The sequence below is a fragment of the Quercus lobata genome, unplaced genomic scaffold (assembly GCF_001633185.2).
Source record: "Quercus lobata isolate SW786 unplaced genomic scaffold, ValleyOak3.0 Primary Assembly Scq3eQI_100, whole genome shotgun sequence".
In the NCBI taxonomy this organism is placed as follows: Eukaryota; Viridiplantae; Streptophyta; class Magnoliopsida; order Fagales; family Fagaceae; genus Quercus; species Quercus lobata.
The window spans coordinates 1-20,422 of NW_022154707.1; the positions used below are offsets into that span (position 1 = coordinate 1).

The 20,422-nt window shown below is 35.2% G+C and overlaps 1 protein-coding gene and 1 pseudogene across 2 annotated transcripts; both read left to right on the forward strand.

Annotated features, from left to right (window-relative positions):
- The first annotated feature begins 748 nt into the window (after positions 1 to 748).
- LOC115972929 lies at positions 749 to 5,480 on the forward strand (annotated as a pseudogene). The gene is made up of 4 exons (XR_004087573.1): positions 749 to 2,404; positions 2,511 to 2,661; positions 3,714 to 4,074; positions 4,437 to 5,480. The product of XR_004087573.1 is annotated as a putative receptor protein kinase ZmPK1 (transcript).
- Positions 5,481 to 10,180: 4,700 nt separating this feature from the next.
- LOC115972932 (putative receptor protein kinase ZmPK1) lies at positions 10,181 to 12,648 on the forward strand. The gene has a single exon (XM_031093155.1). The coding sequence runs from the start codon at positions 10,192 to 10,194 to the stop codon at positions 12,646 to 12,648; it is 2,457 nt and encodes an 818-aa protein (XP_030949015.1). The 5' UTR covers positions 10,181 to 10,191.
- Positions 12,649 to 20,422: the final 7,774 nt, after the last annotated feature.

The window sequence follows — 20,422 nt, forward strand, 5'->3', positions numbered from 1 at the left end:
ATAACTGGCCCATTTCTTGTTTTCAATGTGAAATAATGTGCATCTCTTTGTTATTGACGAGAATATCTTGCTTTTTCTTCTTTACCCAAATTGAATAAACTTTCTTGGACCAATCTTACAAGCGGAAGATCACTACAAACTCCTTCAATATAAAAGTCAGAATTGAAGTATCGGTATGAAACAATTATGTGAGACAATGAATGACCTATGGATGAAATGACATTCCATGTGTCCCTACATTGAGGTAATTAGAAAACTTTATTTGTAGTTGGGAGACAATCTAGAAATTCTAAATTCTAGCCTCGTGAGAAATTTTTATATGCTACCAACATTAAAAAAAAAAAAGGAAAATGCTAAGCGATGTCCTTAGGACAATGGTTAATAATCTATTTAAAGAAAATTTTTATGAAAAAAGAAAAAAAAATTAATATTTTGATAGTTTTTTCTATTTTCCATAAAAGTAATATCAAAACTTTTCTAAAATGGATTGTTAACCATTGCCTTAAGGGCACTTGTTAACATAATCAATAGCAGAATTTTTTGAAAAAAATATTATAGTAGAAAATAATATATCTTTATGTGCTCCTGATTTCTATGTTCAAATTTATTCTCTCTTTTTTTTGTTCTCATTTATATTCACATTTATCACGCCCCTGTCCAGACTAGTTTTCTTATACACTCCACACTTGTTTATATATGATATACTGGTTGCCCGAGTCCATATCTTGGTATAGCTTTCATGAAGTCCATGGCTTCGCCTATTTTGTATCTTATACTCTCTTTAGCCTTTTCTTTCCCACTTTCATCTTCAACACTAGATGCTATGAGTAAAGGCACGTCCCTTTCCATAGAGAAACCAAAAGTTTTGATATCACCAAATGGTGTTTTCTCTGCTGGCTTTTACTCTGTGGGTGATCATGCTTTTTGCTTTGCCATTTGGTTTAGCAACTCACGCACCGTAGTTTGGATGGCAAACCGTGACCAACATGTAAATGGAAAGCACTCAAAGCTCTCCCTCCAAAAAAATGGCAATATACTTTTAACTGATGCTGGAAAGTTTACTATTTGGGCCACAAACACTATCTCACTCTCCTCAGTACAATTATCTCTCTACAACTCTGGTAATCTTGTTTTACGTAATTTGGAAGGTGTTATTTTGTGGGAAAGTTTTGACTTCCCTACAGATACCCTTCTTCCTCAACAACCACTCACTAGAAACACAAAGCTTGTCTCCTCAAAAGGCCACACCAACTATTCCTCTGGTTTCTATGAGCTTTTCTATGATAACGATAACCTTCTTCGCCTTCTTTTCAATGGTCCTGATGTTTCCAGTATTTACTGGCCTGACCCATGGGTTGTTAGTTGGGAGGCAGGAAGAACCTCGTATAACAATAGTAGAATTGCTGTCCTAAATTCCTTGGGGAACTTTAGTTCATCCGATGATTTTAATTTTATGTCAAATGACCATGGAGCAATGCTTCATAGAAGATTGACACTTGGTTACGATGGAAATATTCAATTGTATAGTTGGGAAGAGGAGAGGCAAACTTGGGTTGTTTCATGGCAAGCCATTCAAAAACCTTGCACAATTCATGGTGCTTGTGGGGTAAACAGTTTGTGTAGTTATGTTATTGGTTCTAGTAGGAAATGTTCTTGTCTTCCGGGATACAAGATGAAAAATAGTACTGATTGGAGTTATGGGTGTGAACCAGAATTTGATATCTCTTGCAACAAAAATGAGTCTGACTTTTTGCTGCTATCCCACGTTGAATTCTACGAGTATGATTTTGGGTTCTTTCCCAATTACACGTTTGATCAATGTACGAATGTATGCTTGCAAGCATGCGACTGCAGAGCATTCCAATACACCTTTCGCGGGGATACTGGCTCTTGGAATTGTTACCCTAAAACATTATTGTTGAATGGATATCATTCTTCAGATTTCATAGGAGACATCTATTTGAGACTGCCAAAAAGCAAATACGATTCATACGTCAATCATGTAGAAAAATTCAGTTTAGTTTGCTCAAATGAAGGTATGATAGAGTCGGCTAGAAAGTATGTAAAAAGCCGTGTAAATGGGACAGTGAAATTCATGCTCTGGTTTGCCTGTGGAGTGGGAGGACTTGAAGTTATATGTATCTTTGTGGTGTGGTGTCTTTTGATCAGAACCTGAAAAAGTTCAGCTGCAGACAAGCAAGGCTATGTTATTGCTGCCACGGGATTCAAAAAATTTACCTATACTGAGCTAAAAAAGGCTACAAAGGGTTTTATTGAAGAGACTGGAAGAGGTGCATGGGGAGTTGTACACAAAGGAGTATTGTCTGATAAGCAAGTTGCAGCAATCAAGGGTCTCAATGAAGCCAACCAAGGAGAAAGTGAATTTTTAGCCGAAGTAAGCATCATTGGAAGGATTAACCACATGAACTAAATAGAGATGTGGGGTTATCGTGTTGACAGAAAGCATAGGATTCTGGTGTATGAGTACATGGAGCATGGTTCTTTAACAGAAAACCTCTCGGCCGGCACCGCCTCAGCTGTCATAGCTAGAGACTCTGATGGTAAGGTTATGAAGGTTTGGGTTAAATTGCATGAAAAGTGCTCTCCTCTCCAAGCTGAAGCTACTGCACTCTTATGGGCGGTTCAGATTGCTGCTAGCAAGCAATGGAGCTAAGTCATTTTTTAGGGTGACTCTAAAGTTTGTTTTGAGCCCTTAATTTCTAGAGACCTCCCACCTGATTGGTCCATAAGTAACATCATTTGTAATATTATTAGTATCTCTAATTCTTGTCTTCATTTTAGTTTTCGTTGGGTTAAGCGGGTATGCAACTTTGTGGCTCATACAGCAGCAAAGCTTGCTATACGCTCCAACATGTCTTTTTATTTCAATAATTATAATCTGCCTGCAGATCTTGTCTCTGCTTGTAAGGTAGACTATCCTCTTGTTTCCCTTGTTTAATATTAATAGAATATTAAAAAAAAAAACCTATCATTCTGGATTCTACGAGCTTTTCTTCGACAATGATAAAGTTCTCCGCCTTCTCTATAATGGTCCTGAGATTTCCAGTATCTATTGGCCTGACCCATGGCTTGCAAGCTGGGAGGAACTCATATAACAATAATAGAATTGCTGTCCTTAATTCCTTGGGGAACTTTAGTTCATTTGATGGTTTTAATTTTATGTCAAGCGGTTGCCCGCGCGTTGGTGTCGCGTCTGAGTTTTTTTTTTTTTTTCCTCGGATTCATGCCGACTCAGCTCGATTTGCGCCGAATTGGACTGATTCGGCCAGAATCGAGTCATATTGGCCATATCGGGTCGTATCGGCTGGCGACCGAAATGGCCGATACGGCTGAAACAGGCCGAAATCGGCCTTGAATCTAGCCGGAAAAGCCGAAATTCTCACCTCAGTGGCATAGTAATGTGTTTCTTGCCTTCTTCTTTCTTTGTTTTGTGAATCAAGGCATAGTAATGTGTTTTTTAAGAATATTTTAATAATAAAAATATATAGAAAATATAAATAAAAATATTTTTAATAATTTTTTAATCACCGAGTCCTGCCGCACCCGCACCCTATTTTTTCAAAAATTGTCGAGTCCTGCATCCGCACCCGAGTTCTGAAACGCACCCGTGCTTCATAGATGTCAAGTGACTATGGAGCAGTGCTTCATAGAAGATTGACAATTGATTACGATGATAATATTCAATTGTACAGTTGGGAAGAAGAGAGGCAAACTTGGGTTGTCTCTTGGCAAGCCATTCAGACACGTTGCAATATTCATTGTGCTTGTGGGGCCAACAGTTTGTGCAGTTATGCTGTTAGTTCTGGCAGGAAATGTTCTTGTCTTCCAGGGTACAAAATGAAAAATCGTACTGATTGGGCTTATGGGTGTGAACCCGAATTTGATCTCTCTTGTGACAAAAATGAGTTTGGCTTTATGTTGCTATCCCATGTTGAATTTTACGGTTATGATTATGGGTTTCATCCCAATTACACACCTTTGATCAATGTTGGGATTTATGTTTGCAATTGCGCGATTGCAAAGCATTCCAATACTCCTTTAAGAAGGATACTGGTTTTTCAACTTGTTACCTTAAGACACTATTGTTGAATGGGTATCAATTGCCGAGTTTCTCTGGAGACCTTTTCTTGAAAGTGCCACAAAACAATATCTTGTCCTACGCCAAACCTATAGAAGAATTCAATTTAAACTGCTCGAGTAAGGTACAATGATAATGCCTTTTATTGTATTTATTTGTATTTGATAGAAGAAATTATCTTATGCATCCCTTCCAAAACACATCATCATGGATGGTGGAAGTAGAAGAGCTATTTAGGGTCTGTAATTTTTAGGAACATACTTTATGTTGCATCTGTACATTTAATATAATCATTTAAACTTTTGTAACAATAGATTACTGATTCAGAATTTCACAGTTTGTATATAGAACAAATGTGGAACGCTATGAAAATGGGACAATAAAATTTATGCTTTGGTTTGCCAGTGGAGTGGCTGGACTCGAAGTCATATGTATCTTTGTGGTGTGGTGTCTCTTGAACGAAACCCGAAAAATATCAGGTGCAGACAAGCAAGGCTATGCACTTTGTGCCAACAGATTCAAAAATTTTACTCATGCTGAACTAAAAAAGGCCACTAAGAGTTTTACTGAGGAAATTGGAAGAGCTGTAGGGGGAATTTTCTACAAAGGGGTACTAAATGACAATCGAGTTGCTATAATCAAGTGTCTCAATGAAGCCAACCAAGAAGAAGATGAATTTCTAGCTGAAGTAAGCATCGTTGGAAGGATTAACTACATGAACTTAATAGAGATGTGGGGGTATTGTGCAAAAGGAAAGCACAGACTTTTGGTCTTGGAGTACATGGAGCATGGTTCTTTAGCAGATAACCTCTCAGTCTCAGCCACTGCTCTTGACTGGGAGAAAATGTTCAAAATTGCGGTGGGCACTGCAAAAGGCCTAGCAACTAAATGAGGACTGCTTGGATTGGATTTTTCATTGCAATGTAAAGCCTCAAAACATACTTCTAAACTCAAATTATCAACCAAAGATGGCAGATTTTGGCCTGTCAAAGTTACAAAACAGAAGTGCCCTTAAGAGTTCAAGCTTCTCAAGGATAAGAGGAACCCAAGGTTATATGATTTCAGAGTGGGTTTGCAATCTCCCCATCACCTCGAAAGTTGATGTTTATAGTTATGGAATTGTTGTATTGGAAATGATAACCGGAAAGGGCCCATCAAGTAGTATCCATGCAATACATGATGGTGTGGAGGCAAAGCACAGGCTGCAAATACTTCCTCACTTGAAGAGATCATTGATCCAATGTTGGAAGGTAAATATGACATGGGCAAGATGGAAACTTTGGTTTGGGTTTCTCTACAATGTGTAAAAGAAGACAAAGATGAAAGACCTACCATGAGCCAAGTGGTTGAGATGCTTTTAAGCCATGAAAAGATTCAATGATGATGTTATACGTACAATGTGTGCCGTCAAGTGACATATCATATTTAGCATGCTAAATATGATATGTCAAGTCGCTACCTAATTTCTTTCCTAAAGCAAGCATAGTTGTGAACCAGTTATGAAACAATTTGATGTCTCTCTCCATGGCATTTTGGCTTTAGATTTCATTTTAAAGTCAATTAAGAATTTGCATTCCTTTTTCTTTTATTTTATTTTTTTTTTTTTTTCTTTTCTAAGAATTTAACTAGTACATCTTCCCTTTGAACTAGACATGTAGCAGCATAGTGCGTAGAGGGAGAGACCAAGATTAATGGGTGTTTACTGTTTAGTCCATCAAAATGACAAAATTCACTTAGTTCTTTGATATGGGGTAATACAAATAAGAGCAAAGTCCATAGACTCCATACCACAAGCTAACCTAAGTAATCGATATCAAAATAATCTCTCTTATTATTGGATCCTATAAGGTTGTAACCTTCATAGTATATATATAAATAAAAGCACGTTTTTTATATTTTGTATGTATGTGATAGAAAATGAATTGATTGGCACCAAACATATATACGAGTCTTATGAATAAATTACATTTTTTACTCTTAAAGTTTAGGGATGTTTTTATTTTAGTCCATCAACTTTGATTTTAATAAATGGTCATGACCGGTAAGTACCAAATAAAAAATGTCGTTTCTTTTAGAATATTTTAAATTGTCAATCAAGTTTTATGAAGTCTCTCTCTCTCTATGTAAAAGTTTTATGAAGCATTTTAATTAGTCTTAAAGTCGGTATTCTAAATTCTCTAAAGGATTTCGCTTATTTTCAAAGGGATTTTAGAGTAGTTCTTTATGTGAATTCAAATAAGGCATTGGATTAAGTTCCCGTGTGGTTACCATCTTTTGGGTAAAAAACCACGTTTGTGGTTCCAAAATATGATATGATGGATTTTGTAAAATTTACAAATTGTCCTTTTTGGGTCCAATAATGTAATTTTTCCACTTGTTTGCATTGTGCCAGATAAGTAGCAATGGCCAAAAAACTACTTTTTCAAAAATACTCAATTTCAAAAAGTTAAACCAAACTTGCCATAAAGTACTAGTTTTAAATAGATAAGTTCTATGAGAAAATTTTGAGACCACAACCCTTTGTACTACAACTTTGCCACAAGGCCCACAACTTTGATGTGGTAAATTATGAGTGGTGGAAAAATAGTGATAGATTCATGTGAATGTGACAAATGGCTAGTCATACTGTACCACATAGGATATTTGTGAGAAAGTGAGTGGTAAAAATTGTGGTCCTATAATAACTCAAGTTCTATTTCTTGTAACTATTCTACTATGTTCTGCCATTTGTGAATTTAGATTCAAAGTATATTTTTGGTCCTTCAAATTTAGGATTGTTTTCATTTATAGTCCATTACATTTCAAAATTTTGTATTGATCCTTCATGCTTAATTTTGTTTTCATATTGGCATTGCATCAATTTCCACTAGTAATCTAACTATCCATAGTATGGTTTTTAGCATACAACAATGAAATTCTTGCATTCCATAACATTTTAGAGTCAGTAGTTCATGAAATAGTTAAACATGAAGGCACTTAATGGTCAAATTATTATAAAAAATTGATGGCAGAACCAAATTGAAAATGAAAACATACATAAAGAGCCAAAATGAAAATTATGAAATATAAAAAATCACAAAAATAATCCTCAACTTTCCAAAAGTGAAGTTTAGTATAATTCTTTACATTAAAAGAAAAATAGTGAGAGAATAAATTAGAGGAGAGAGAAAATGGGATCCGATGAACCGGTTCTTCAACAAATGGATCTTGAGTTTGAAAGAGAGAAAATCATTTAGAGGAGAGTAATTAATTGTAGGGAGAAAACCATTTAGAGTAACATACTAACATCGATCCATATTCCTCTTTATGTCTAAGTTGTTTTCATTATTGTCAATTTGTCTCCATTGGGACCTAGAAATGTAAAACATGTTTTTTGAGCCCAAAACTATTGTGAAAATAACACTCTAGGACTCAAATCAATAATAATAAATAAGCATGATTAAATAACAAGCACATACAAATTAAGAACACAAGAATTTACATTGTTCGGCAAACTCCTTACCTCCACGGCGATAACGGAGAAATTTCACTATAAAAATAGGAAGATGCAATAATGCATAATAACACTCTCTAAAAAACTCAAATCCCAATTACACCCTAACTCTCTCTCACCCATAAGACAAGAAAGCTCTACTCTTCTTCTTATGCACTTGCTGCTAGGTTTTAGGAATTCTCAATTCACTTTTTAGTGCCACACATAACAATACACACACACACACACACACACACTAATCTATACTATTATTTAAGGAGTTTTCCCTGTTTTGATTCCTCATTTTTTCTAGTTAAAAAATGCTCATACTCTCCTATATTTAAGTAGAGATGAAACTAAAGGACAACCCATTAAAAATACAACTCTAACTCCCACTAAAACATTGACTAAAAAATAAGGCCACTCTTTTGTTGATTTTTAAATTACATTATTCACTTATAAATTAGATTCTCAAAATAAAAATTATATAAATAAAATAAAAACGCAGGTTTTTTTTTTATACAAAATAAACATGTAATATTTGTTCATTTTTTGAAGCTAGACTCATTACACTTTGGTTGTATTAGTAGTTCTAAATGCATAATATTAATAATAAAAAAACATGTAAACCTCAAATTAAAATGAATGAAAAATTATGACAATTAAAAAATAAGCCACATCGCACAAAGCACGACTGATGTATGTGTGTTACAACATTAACCAAGTCGGCAAAAGAGCACTCCTTTTACAATTTGGATTCGGTCCAATAAGATGACCAAATTTGGGCTTGGCAATTCAAGCCACACCGGCCCAATGTCAACATCGATCCATATCCCTCTTTATATCTAAGTTATTTTTATTACTGTCAATTTGTGCCTATTGGGACCTAGAAACGTAAAACACGTTTTTGAGCCCAAAAAGAAAAAAAAAAAACGTAAAACACGATTCAGTACTTTTCATTGAATAACAGTGCAAAGTCACGGCAGCAATAGCTTAGACCTTTCAAGTGAAATGATTAAATTAGAAAAAAATGTGGTAACTTTTTGACTTTCAGTCCCCTGACCACGGTAATGGTCACTGCCATGGGCTCCATCTTTCCTTTCGAGTTTCGACCAATTGCAGATGAAACATGGGACACATCTCTCAACTTATTTTCTTCCCCACTGCCACATTCAGAAATTTATGTATGAATGATCGTATGCGTTTGGATACGCGTTTCTCCGGCTGTCCATGGGACCTACTACTTTTTTGACCAGCAAAATAAACAGTGGACAGTACTTTTTTAGTGGGTTCCATGCATTGATCACAGGACCCATAAATCTCTTTTTTCAACAAAATTTTCATTAAAAATTGGTCTCATGATACTATTCACACATTTAAAAATTATTTTGTTACAGTGTTTTCAGTTTTCAGTTTTCAATTTTCAACAAAATAAGCGATATCCAAACGGACCCTAAACTATGAACATGGTCATTGGTGCCATTGTCATCAAGTCATGCCTATAAATTGTCTTAGATGCACATCTCTGCTGTATTTAAATATGAATGTCTTTTGGCCAACATTGAATTTGGCGAAGACCACTTTAAACTCTGTTGATGTAGGATAGATTATAGTGTTTAATTTTTGTTGTTTGTTAACTTTTAAAATTTTGATGTAATTTTTAGGATTTTTGTTTGTAGCTTACTATGTTTCTTCATTTTAGGTGTTTTTAATATTGTCTTAAGTAAATTAGGATCTTGTTATGGTATGGTGTAATCTCTTTTAGAGTATTTAAACTTGTGAATCAAGTTTTATTAAACTTTTTAATTGATCTCAAGTCTAAAAACGATTATTCTTTAATCAAAATTCTCTTTTAAGAGTTTCTCTTTCTCTAGAATTTAACTAACACGTTATGAGTCGAAAGAAGCATTCCCAAAATCCCATTTGTTTCCCAATAATAGGACAAAAGCACAATTTAGGTCCTGAGCATCCCCCCCCCCCCCCCCCCAAAAAAAAAAAAAAACAATATTGGCTTCCTTACACATCCCCTAAAATACAATTCTGCTATATGTAGTGTTTCTTACGATTGGGAGATCACAATTCGATTCCTATGATTGTTCTAAAATAGGTCAAGATACAATGTTGAAGGTTATAAAAGATTTGAGTGTGTATTCCATATTACCAATTGATTTTGAGTGTAGAAGGTGGGCTATCCATCTTTTCCTAAGCTGTAGAATTGTCGTCTCTTTTTAAAAAAGTTTTTTGTATCTTAAGAGTAACACGGTTACCCTAAGGCATGTTCTTAAAAATTGATTTACTAAAAAAAAAAAAAAAAAAACACTTCTTATATACTAAAATAGTAAGTAAATATGAATGCTCCTATATATGTTTAAAGCGCGTTATATTTCTCTATGAACTTTGACCGTTGTGCTCCAGTCTACAGTCTACACTTTTTTTGAACCAGCAATAAACGCGTCCAGCTGCGTCATTGCCCCAAGCCGCAAGGATTCCAGTCTACACTCTGTATAAGAATTTTTTCACAAAATTTTTCAGTATGAATTGTCTACGTCAGCTTTAAATACTATAAAATAACTATGGTCTTGCCTTGCCCAAATCCATCACTGGTTTTGAGCTTTCAATCATGGGTTCGCCAGTCTTGTTCCTTCTACTCTCTTTGGCATTTTCTTTCCCACTTTCATCTTCAGCAGTTATCATCAGTAAAGGCACATCCTTATCAGTAGAGAAACCAGATATTCTAACGTCGCCAAATGGCGACTTCTCTGCTGGCTTTTATTCCGTGGGTGATAATGCCTATTGCTTTGCCATATGGTTTAGCAACTCACGCACCGTAGTTTGGATGGCAAACCGTGACCAGCCAGTAAATGGAAAGCGCTCAAAGCTCTCCCTCCTCAATACTGGCAATCTCATCCTAACTGATGCCACTAAGTCAAATGTCACCGTTTGGGCCACAAACACTGTCTCACTCTCCTCAGTCCAATTATTTCTCAACGACACCGGTAATCTTGTTCTACGTAACAAGGAACGTGTTTTGTGGCAAAGCTTTGACGTCCCTACAGATACCCTTCTTCCTGAACAACGACTCACTAGAAACGCAAAACTTGTCTCCTCAAGAAGCCAGACCAACATTTCCTCTGGTTTCTATGAGCTTTCCTTCGACAACGGTAGCTATCTTGTCGTTGTTTATAATGGTCCTGATGTTTCCGGTAGTTATGGGTATTATTCAGGGCTTGGGTATTACAATAGTAGCACACTTGTCTTTAATTCCTTAGGGAATTTTAGTACATTCGATGATTTAATAATTATGTCAGCGGACTATGGAGCAGTGCTTCATAGAAGATTGACACTTGATTACGATGGTAATATTCGATTGTACAGTTGGGAAGAGAAGGGGCAAACTTGGGTTGTTACATGGCAAGCCGTGCAGAAACCTTGCGAGATTCCTGGTGCTTGTGGGGCCAACAGTTTGTGCAGTTATGTTATTGGTTCCGGCCGGAAATGTTCCTGCCCTCCAGGATATAAGATGAAAAGTCGTAGCGATTGGGCTTATGGCTGTGAACCCGAAGTTCATCTAATTTGCAACAGAAGTGAGCCAGAATTTTTGCGGTTATCCCAAGTTGACTTTTACGGGTATAATTTCACAATCTTCAATAATCACACCTTTTATCAATGTAGGGAAGTATGTTTGGCAGCATGTGATTGCAAAGGTTTCCAATACAACGATAACACTTGTTATCTGAAGACACGATTGATGAATGGATATCGTTCACCAGATTTATGGGGAGATATCTATTTGAAACTTTCAAAAAGCAAAATCTTGTCCGGCGACAATCCTCTACAAGAATTCAGTTTAAATTGCTCAAGTGTTGGTACGCTACAAAGCAGTAAAAATGGTGATAATGGTACAGTGAAATTCATGCTCTGGTTTGCTGGTGGAGTGGGTGGACTTGAAATCATCTGTATCTTTGTGGTGTGGTGTCTCTTGACTAGAACCCGAAAACGTTTAGGTGTTCATGACAAGCAAGGCCACGCTATTGCTGTCATTCGATTAAGAAAATTTACCTACGCTGAATTAAAAAAGGCCACAAAGGGTTTTGCTAAGGAGATTGGAAGAGGTGCAGGGGGAATTGTATACAAAGGGGTGTTGTCTGACAATCGAGTTGCAGCAATCAAGCGCCTCAATGAAGCCAACCAAGATGAAGGTCAATTTCTAGCAGAAGTAAGCATCATTGGAAAGGTTAACCACATGAACTTAATAGAGATGTGGGGGTATTGCGTTGAGGGAAAGTATAGGCTTTTGGTTTATGAGTACATGGAGCATGGCTCTTTAGCAGATAACCTCTCTGCCAATGTACTTGATTGGGAGAAAAGATTCGAAATTGCCAAGGGAACTGCGAAAGGCCTAGCCTATTTGCATGAGGATTGTTTAGATTGGATTTTACACTGTGATGTAAAGCCTCAAAATATACTTTTGGACTCGAATTATCGACCAAAGGTGGCAGATTTTGGCCTGTCAAAGCTACAAAACAGAAATGCCCTTAAGAATTCAAGTTTCTCAAGAATAAGAGGAACTCGAGGTTATATGGCTCCAGAGTGGGTTTTAAATTTGCCTATCACCTCCAAAGTAGATGTTTTTAGTTATGGGATTGTTGTGTTGGAAATGGTAACTGGAAAATGTCCATCAAGAAGTGTTTTGGTTGTAGATGATGGAGGGGAGGCAGAGCACAAAAGGCTGGTGACATGGGTGAGGGAAATAATGAACAAAGTGGCTGCAAATACTTCCTCACTTGAAGAGATCGTTGATCCAATGTTAGAAGGGAAATATGACATGGGCAAGATGGAAATTTTGGTTTGGGTAGCTCTACAATGCGTGAAAGAAGACAAAGATGAAAGACCTACCATGAGCCAAGTAGTTGATATGCTCTTACCTCAAGAACAAGATTCAGTGATAGTGACTACGAACTCATGGCCTACTATATATGATATGTCTAGTGGCAACCTAATTTCTCTCCTAAGGCAAGCATACTTCATACTTGTGAACCTGTTATTCAACAAATTGAAGTCTTTCCATGGAATTTAGGCTTTAGCTTGATTTTGATGTCAATTAAGAAGTAGACTTTTTTTTCTTTTTCTCCTTTTTTGTTAAACGATTAGGCTTCTTTTTTCTTTTTTATCTAACCTTTTCATTAGGGTGCATCTTATGATTCTTATTTCCTTTAAATTAGATATGTACCTGCATGATGCGCAGGATGAGAGACAAACTTTAATGGTGTCAGTTCAAATGAGTAAATGACAAAATCATAAAATAAAAGGTAAATTCATAAGTTGGCGAAAAATGCATTATGTTTTATAACAAAATGTGATAGCATTTTTTTTTACCTTTTATCACCTCAAATTAAGATGAAATTTAAGATCAAACAAACTAAAGAAGCCTAACAATCCCAACAAATCATAAATTCACAGCTATAGAGGGCATAATAATTATATAACTAAAATTTCGCATGGTTCTATGAGCAGTGACGGAGGCAGAATTTTAGTCTAGAGGGGGCAAAATTAAAAGATGATATTAAAAGTGAAATTAATCTAAAAAATATTAACCAACAATAATAACAAAATAAATAAACAATTGTAAGCAAATATGAATATATTTCATATTATTAAAATAAGTAAACAAAAATAACCAATTCATAGCTATTAAAAATTTATAAACTGATGGAGTAAGAATGTGACTAGTGTTACTTAAAAAATATAATGAATAAATGTTAGAAATTATTTTTTGTGATTGATGACATGCCAATTTGTAAAATATAAGTAGTAAAATTTGTAATATCTCTAGCATCATTCAAGAATAAAATGCTGTGAAAAGTATCATAAATATTAAAAATGGAGTAAATAATGATATAAAATAAAAAATAAAAAATAGTGAAATAGGTGCAAGTTGCATTGGGACAAGACAAAAGCAATGGTTTGGTGACTTTCAACCAAGTAGAAGTCCTTTTTTTTCAATTTTTTTTCCTCCATGTCAGAATGTAACTACTTTAGACTACTATTACTAAAAAATTTTAGGAGAAGTTAGGGGGCAGGTGCCCCCCCTCGCCCCCCTCTGGCTCCGCCAATGTCTATGATTTGGACTATTTATATGTAGCACAATAATACAACTAAGATGCAAGGTTCATGTGACAAGCTAACTATAATTAAAATAACTAACCCTTTTTTTTAACCATTGTTCTTTAAAAAAAAAGGGTTGTTGTTTAACCATTGTTACACTACAAAAAACGCGGGCTATAGCCGCGTTTTTTGTAGCCGCGTTTACAAAAAACGCAGCTATAAGGGATCTATAGCCCCGTTTCTTTGAAACGCGGCTAAAGCCACATGCTATAGCCGCGTTTTCTAAAAACGCCACTATAGCTAACTTAAAACGCAGCTAAAGATAAGATGTAGCCGCGTTTTAAAAAACGCCGCTATAGGTCCAACCGAATAATTTTTTAAGGTGGACTTATAGCCGCATTTTTGTGTTTTAAAAAGCGGCTAATGGTTACCTACAGCCGCGTTTTTCAGAAAACGCAGCTATAGGTCACCTTTAGCCGCGTTTTTAAAAAGAAAAAACACAGCTACAGGTTACCTATAGCCGCGTTTTTAGAAAACGCGGCTATAGGTCCCGTAAAAACGGTACTTAAGCGCTGACCTATAGCCGCGTTTTTTAAAAACGCGGCTATAGGTAGCGCTTAAAAAAAAAAAAAAAAATTTCTGAAGCTTCCCACGTACACTACCTTTCACACCTGCACCCCACTTTCCCACCTACCCCCACTTGCTCTCTTTTCTTCCTATTCCCTTTCTTTCTTCATTCCTCAGATGGTACGTTCTTTCTTCTTTTTTTTTTTCTTTTTCTTTCTTCCTTCTTCACATCTGGGTAAGTCTTCTTCTTCTTTTTTTTTTTTCTTTTTTTGTTTCCTTCTCCACATCCAGGTAACTCTTTTCTCTTTTCTTTTTTTTTTTTCCTTTTTCTTTCTTCCTTCACATCTGGGTACTGCGTTTTTTTTTTTTTTTTTTTTGTTCCTTTTTCTTTCTTCCTTCTTCACAGGTTTGTGTTCTTTTTTGATTCTGAGCTTGTGCTTTTGTTTTATTGAATGGAATTAGTGTTAGATTTGGTTGATTTTGTTGAATGAGAGGAGATTCATGGGTTTGTGTTATATTTTGGAACACGTTTTGTTTGATTTTGAATTTTTTCGTTGTGTTTGTATTGTGAGAATGTTGTGTTTGTATTGTGAGTATGTTGTGTTTGCTTTTAATTTTCCGGGTTTGTGTTTGATTTTGAATTTTCCGGGTTTATGTTTGATTTTTAATTTTTTGGGTGCATGTGTTTGTATTGTGAGTATATTGTGTTTAATTTAAAATTTTCTGGGTGCATGTGTTTGTATTGTGAGTATATTGTGTTTAATTTAAAATTTTCTGGGTGTGTTTGTATTGTGAGTATGTTGTATTTGATTTTGAATTTTCTGGATTTGTATTTTTTTTTGAATTTTTTGTATTTGTGTTTAATTTTGAATTTTTTATATTTGATTTTTCAATTTTGAATTTTCTGGGGAAAAAAAATTCCCAGAATTTTTTTTTTTTTTTGTTTTTTAAAAAACCTATAGCCGCGTTTCCAAAAACGAGGCTATAGGCCAATCCTATAGCCGCGGTTAGAAAACGCGGCTATAGGTCAGACCTTTAGCCGCGTTTTTCAAAAACGCGGCTATAGTCTTTGAGCTGCGGTCTTTAGGCCGCGTTATAAACGCGGCCATAGGAAACGCGGCTCAAAGCCTATAGCCGCGTTTTTGGGGTCTTAAGCTGCGTTTTTCAAACGCAGCTTTAGACCAGTTTTTTTGTAGTGTTAATAGGTTATATTAGAATTACGTTCTTCTTCTTCTTCTTTTTCTTTTTCTTTTCTATTTTTTTTTTTTTTGGCCAATCAGAATTATGTTCAATGGAGCTAAATCTTCCTTAATTTTTGCTTTTAAATCGGATATTAGAAAAGTTAGTTGGATATTCTTATCCTACCTTTTCACAAACAGTCCTCATAGAATTAGACTTTAGTTTCTTCCGCATTAAAATTTTGTGAACCATCAACCACACAGCTATATCAATTGGGCTTGGAGTTACACCGGCCATTGTATGTTCAAATTTGGACAGTGCAGGCTTTGAGCAAGGAGGGTGCCAGAATTTTAAGATTGGATTTTCTAGGACCACATAAGCTATGCATCTCTAGTTTGTAGCTCTAGGATTATTTTTTAGGGGTCAATAAAAAAATAAATTATACAAAATTTAAAACAAAAGAGAACTTGAATATATTGACATTACAAAAAACAAAAACTGAAATATATAAAGTTTTACAATTGCTTTTTATGATGCTTCATATTTTGAAATCATTACAAAATATTTTCATTATCAATCATATGAGTTACATCTCTTTCAATGTTCACAGTCAAGCAATCATTCATCTATTAATCTTTCATTTGATTGATATATTTCAAATTTTTTAAGATCTAAATGTGTCATTCATCTATTAATCTTTCATTTGATTGATATATTTCAAATTTTTTAAGATCTAAATGTGTTTTTTCTAAGATTTAAGATTAACAAATTTCTACTTTTGTTATTGGGCTTATCAATTTTTTTTTTCTAGAATTTAGATCAAATTGGTTTGTTATTGAGCTTTTTTTGTATTTAAAAATGTCAGGATATTGTTAAAATGATCATATTCAAATTTCTTTTAGCTGGGCTTAAAAAAAATCTAAAATTAAGGTATTCAAAATTTTATTTTAGAGAGGTCAAAACAAAAAAAAGATTAAAAAAAATATTATTCATAATTGATTTTGGGCCAATTCTGGGCTCCAAGTGGTGCCGCCCATGTGCATCTCCCCTATATTTAAACAGAACTATCTTCTTCCTCCTTTTTCTATTGACCCAAATTTAATAAAATATCATGAACTAATCCTATTGGGCGAAGACCACTTCAAACTCTGTTGATACAGGATAGAATTATAGTGTTTTTTTTTTTTTTTAATTAAACCAAGAGTCTATTGCAAACTAACCCACAAGGGAACGGGTATCAAAAGATACAGTAGTTTCAGGATTTACAGAAACATTAAGGGCGCTGTCACTAGCGCAATCAAAAGTTAATACATCCAACAAGAAAAAAGGAGGAGTAACATAATAAACAAAATCCTCGCGTTGTGAACTTCCTATTTTAGCAAGTAAGTCAGCAGCATGGTTGGTCTCCCTATAGCAGTGGCTGAGCTGGACTTGATGGAAAGCTTGGAGAATGTCCCTGCATTCAGCCACCAATGGCCAAGTTAGTCTATTAGAGGAAGATGAGGAGGAAAGGAGCTTGACAACATCAGAGGAATCAACATTAACTATAAGATAATATATATTAAGTTGTCCTGCCATGCGAAGCCCTTCTCTCAAAGCCCAAAGTTCAGCCATTAGGACCGTGGCAGTGCCTAATGGTTTAGAGAAACCTTGGACCCAAGTCCCATTCGAATCACGAAGAAGACCACCCGCACCAGCATGGCCATTGGTAATGGAAGTATCATAATTCAGCTTATACCAGCCCGGTGGGGGTTTGTCCCATTTGGCATTGAGCCGAGGCCTTGCACTAGGGACTTTAGATGAACTTGTGAGAAAATGATACTCTAAAGCTTTTGCAACACACTCTTTTAGAAGCTGCTGGTTCAAAGGTTTAGCTTGGTAAGTAGCATAATTTCTATTAGTCCATAAAGACCAAATACCAAAAATAAAAAGAGTGGACCATGGTATGCCATGGTGCCGAGAGGGCAGAATAGAGGAGCAGTTGTCATGCAACCAATTTGATAGAGGGAGACCGAATGAGTTGTATAGACCTATGGGAGGGCCAAGCCGGTTCCAAAAACTGACAAAGTAGGGACATTCTCTAAGCATGTGGCTAATGGACTCGGATTGTGATTTACAGATGGAGCATCCCTGGTCAAGGCTTAAACCTTGTGAACCCAAAACTTCTTTTACAGGTATGCTATTATAAGTACAAAGCCAAATAAAAAGGACGAGCTTCGAAGGAACTCTAAGCTTCCATATCCAAGTGAGAGAGGGAGTGTTCGGGTTCAAGGTATTTAAACCCTTTGCTGCAGTATAGGCAGTCCAAAGAGAGAAGACACCATCATTAGTGTCACGACCCAAACCCGATACCCGGATTTGTGACCATGACCGGCATGCTAATATCAAGCTTAAACCTGATATTAACAAGAACCCACTTAACTTTTTGAAAACTTTTACAAAAGCTTCCCTTTTAATTTTCTTTCTTGTTTCTTTACTTAAATGATATAACCTTTCACTTGACATTCAGAGCATCTACACTGTACTCATAATCCACCAATCATTTAATTTCCACACTTTCACATAATACATCTCTTAATACTTTAAGGTACACAACTTTCTTTAGATCCTAAAATACACAATACTACACAGCTAATCATCAAATTGCTAATATAGGATCTATACATATAAAACTAAAATCAGCTCCTTCCAAAACTCGACTAAGGCTCCCTCTGCTCCAAAATAAAACCTGCTAACTGAAAGAGTGGAAGGGGTGAGCTACACAGCTCAGTAAAGGTAAGATATATGAGAATTCAATAAGGATGCATGTAAATTAGATAATTTCATTCTATGAATATTCGAATAGGAGAACATCTTTCCATGCATAGTATTTAATACTATTCATAATAATAACTTCTACGCTCTTCATAGAAAACAATTTTTCTCCTTTTTCTTATTAGTTGAACATTACCAAACCTTTCGGATTAAACTTCTTTCATTTCCTACAAAGTCGCCATATATATATTCTCATTACAAAATAATTATTTTAAACTTAAATCAGATAATCGGCAACTTTGTATTAAACTAGAAACATCTTGACTGATAAGAAAACTTTTCTTTATAAACTTCTTCTCATAAAATACTATAACTTTCATGATTATAAAACTTAACGTTTCATAAAAAACAGATATCTGATAACTTTTAAACATAAACTTGTACTTTCATCAGAAACTTTATCTTTATAGCACAACAGAACTTCATAAACTTTTATCTTTAATGAACAGCTTTCTTTTCATCAGAAACTTCTTATTTTCATGAGAGCTTTTAACTTTTCATAATGCATTTAAACAAAATAATTCTCTCATGATTAATAACATAACATAGCTGTTCATATCATATTGGTTAGTCCATATCTGATAAGCTGTACAGAGAAGGCCTCATCACATTTGGGTGCCCCCGTGTGTATGATATTGTCCCCTTTGGGAGGCCTGATGGCACATCCCCTCCAGGTTTTGTTCCTCCCCGCCGTCCGTACACATTGGGGAGAAGGCCTTAATCAGATTAGAGTTACGGGCAACCCCATTTCCTCTACTTTAAATGGCCTAGAGTTACAGGCAACCCCATTTCCTCTACTTTAAATGGCCAAACAGATAACATTTTTCCATGGAAAGCCAATAATTAACCCCTAATGGCTGAGTTCAAATTATCAGAGGACATAACCCGAAAACATTTCATACTTTACATCATACTGAAATTTCTTCTTTTGCATGACATTTCATGATCATAACACTTCCATTCTTTTCATTAAACATCATGTTCGTGGAATCAATAATAGCATCAATATGCTTAAATCATATACATAAGTTTTTCGAAAGCTCACGAACATATCTTTGTCAGAATAATGATTACATGCCATATCTCTAATCAAAAACATTTTAATGCATAATATACTTTAAAATAACCTCATGACTTACCAAACGCCCATATAACTTATCCCTTACCTGAAAGCAGAGGAACCGAGAGCCTAAAGTCGAAGGAGCTTAAACTTGGATACTGGTAACACCTAAACCATAAATCAAAGCTTATTACTATCCATAATTCTTTACCATAAACTTCACATTCATCTCAAAGCCTATCTCTTAGAATCAAGGAAGTCCTAATCCCACCTCAAAGAGGTTCCCACAAACACAGAATGCATTCATCAAACAACATGATGTACTAAATCATAGAGAAACCAATTCATAAAATTTATATATGATTCTAACATACCAAAGGATGAGCATATTAAATTAGAGCATATTAAATTATAGCTCAAACTTGAGAATTAAATCCTCAAGTTAGGCATGTCCCTTACTGCTCACTGTTCTATTCCAGCAGCATATACCCCATTTGTAAAATACAAACGGGCTGTCTAAACACATCCAATTGTCATGGAATTTTACAGAACTATTCCCCTGTATGTTCGTTATAAACCATAAAATTTTCGGAGTCAAAGAATAAACCCATGATTTACTAAAAATCACACAAGACAGCATACTCAATTCTGCCCTGACAGAATTTCATGAAACTTATAAATTAAACCATTATTTTTATGTTAATCCAAATGCTGTGAGACCAATTCAATAATGACCACAAGTGTCTTAGGTTTCATAGGAATTTTCCCTAGCATCCAAATTCACTATATACAATTTAATACATAATTTAACATGCATGAACACAGAATCTGTCACAGTGACAGCTTCAGTACATATTCTTACAAAATCATCAACAAATAGCAATAGGCCTTTACTTCATTTGGGTATTTTCATACACTCATAAGACATGTTATATAACACTTACATATGGTCATTTAACCATTTAGAGCAAAATAAACACAACCAAAAATCCCAGCAGCAGCATCAAAATACTCATCCTAACTTTTTCTTACTTCCTTACTCCTATAAAATCATTAATTAGTAAAAACCCTAACCTACCTTCAACAAATCACCAACACAACTTCAAAGCTTCTTAAAACAGTATAT

What these genes read in the sequence shown, in the direction of transcription:
- LOC115972932 (XM_031093155.1), top strand. Translation starts at nt 10,192, where the DNA reads ATGGGTTCGCCAGTCTTGTTCCTTCTACTCTCTTTGGCATTTTCTTTC.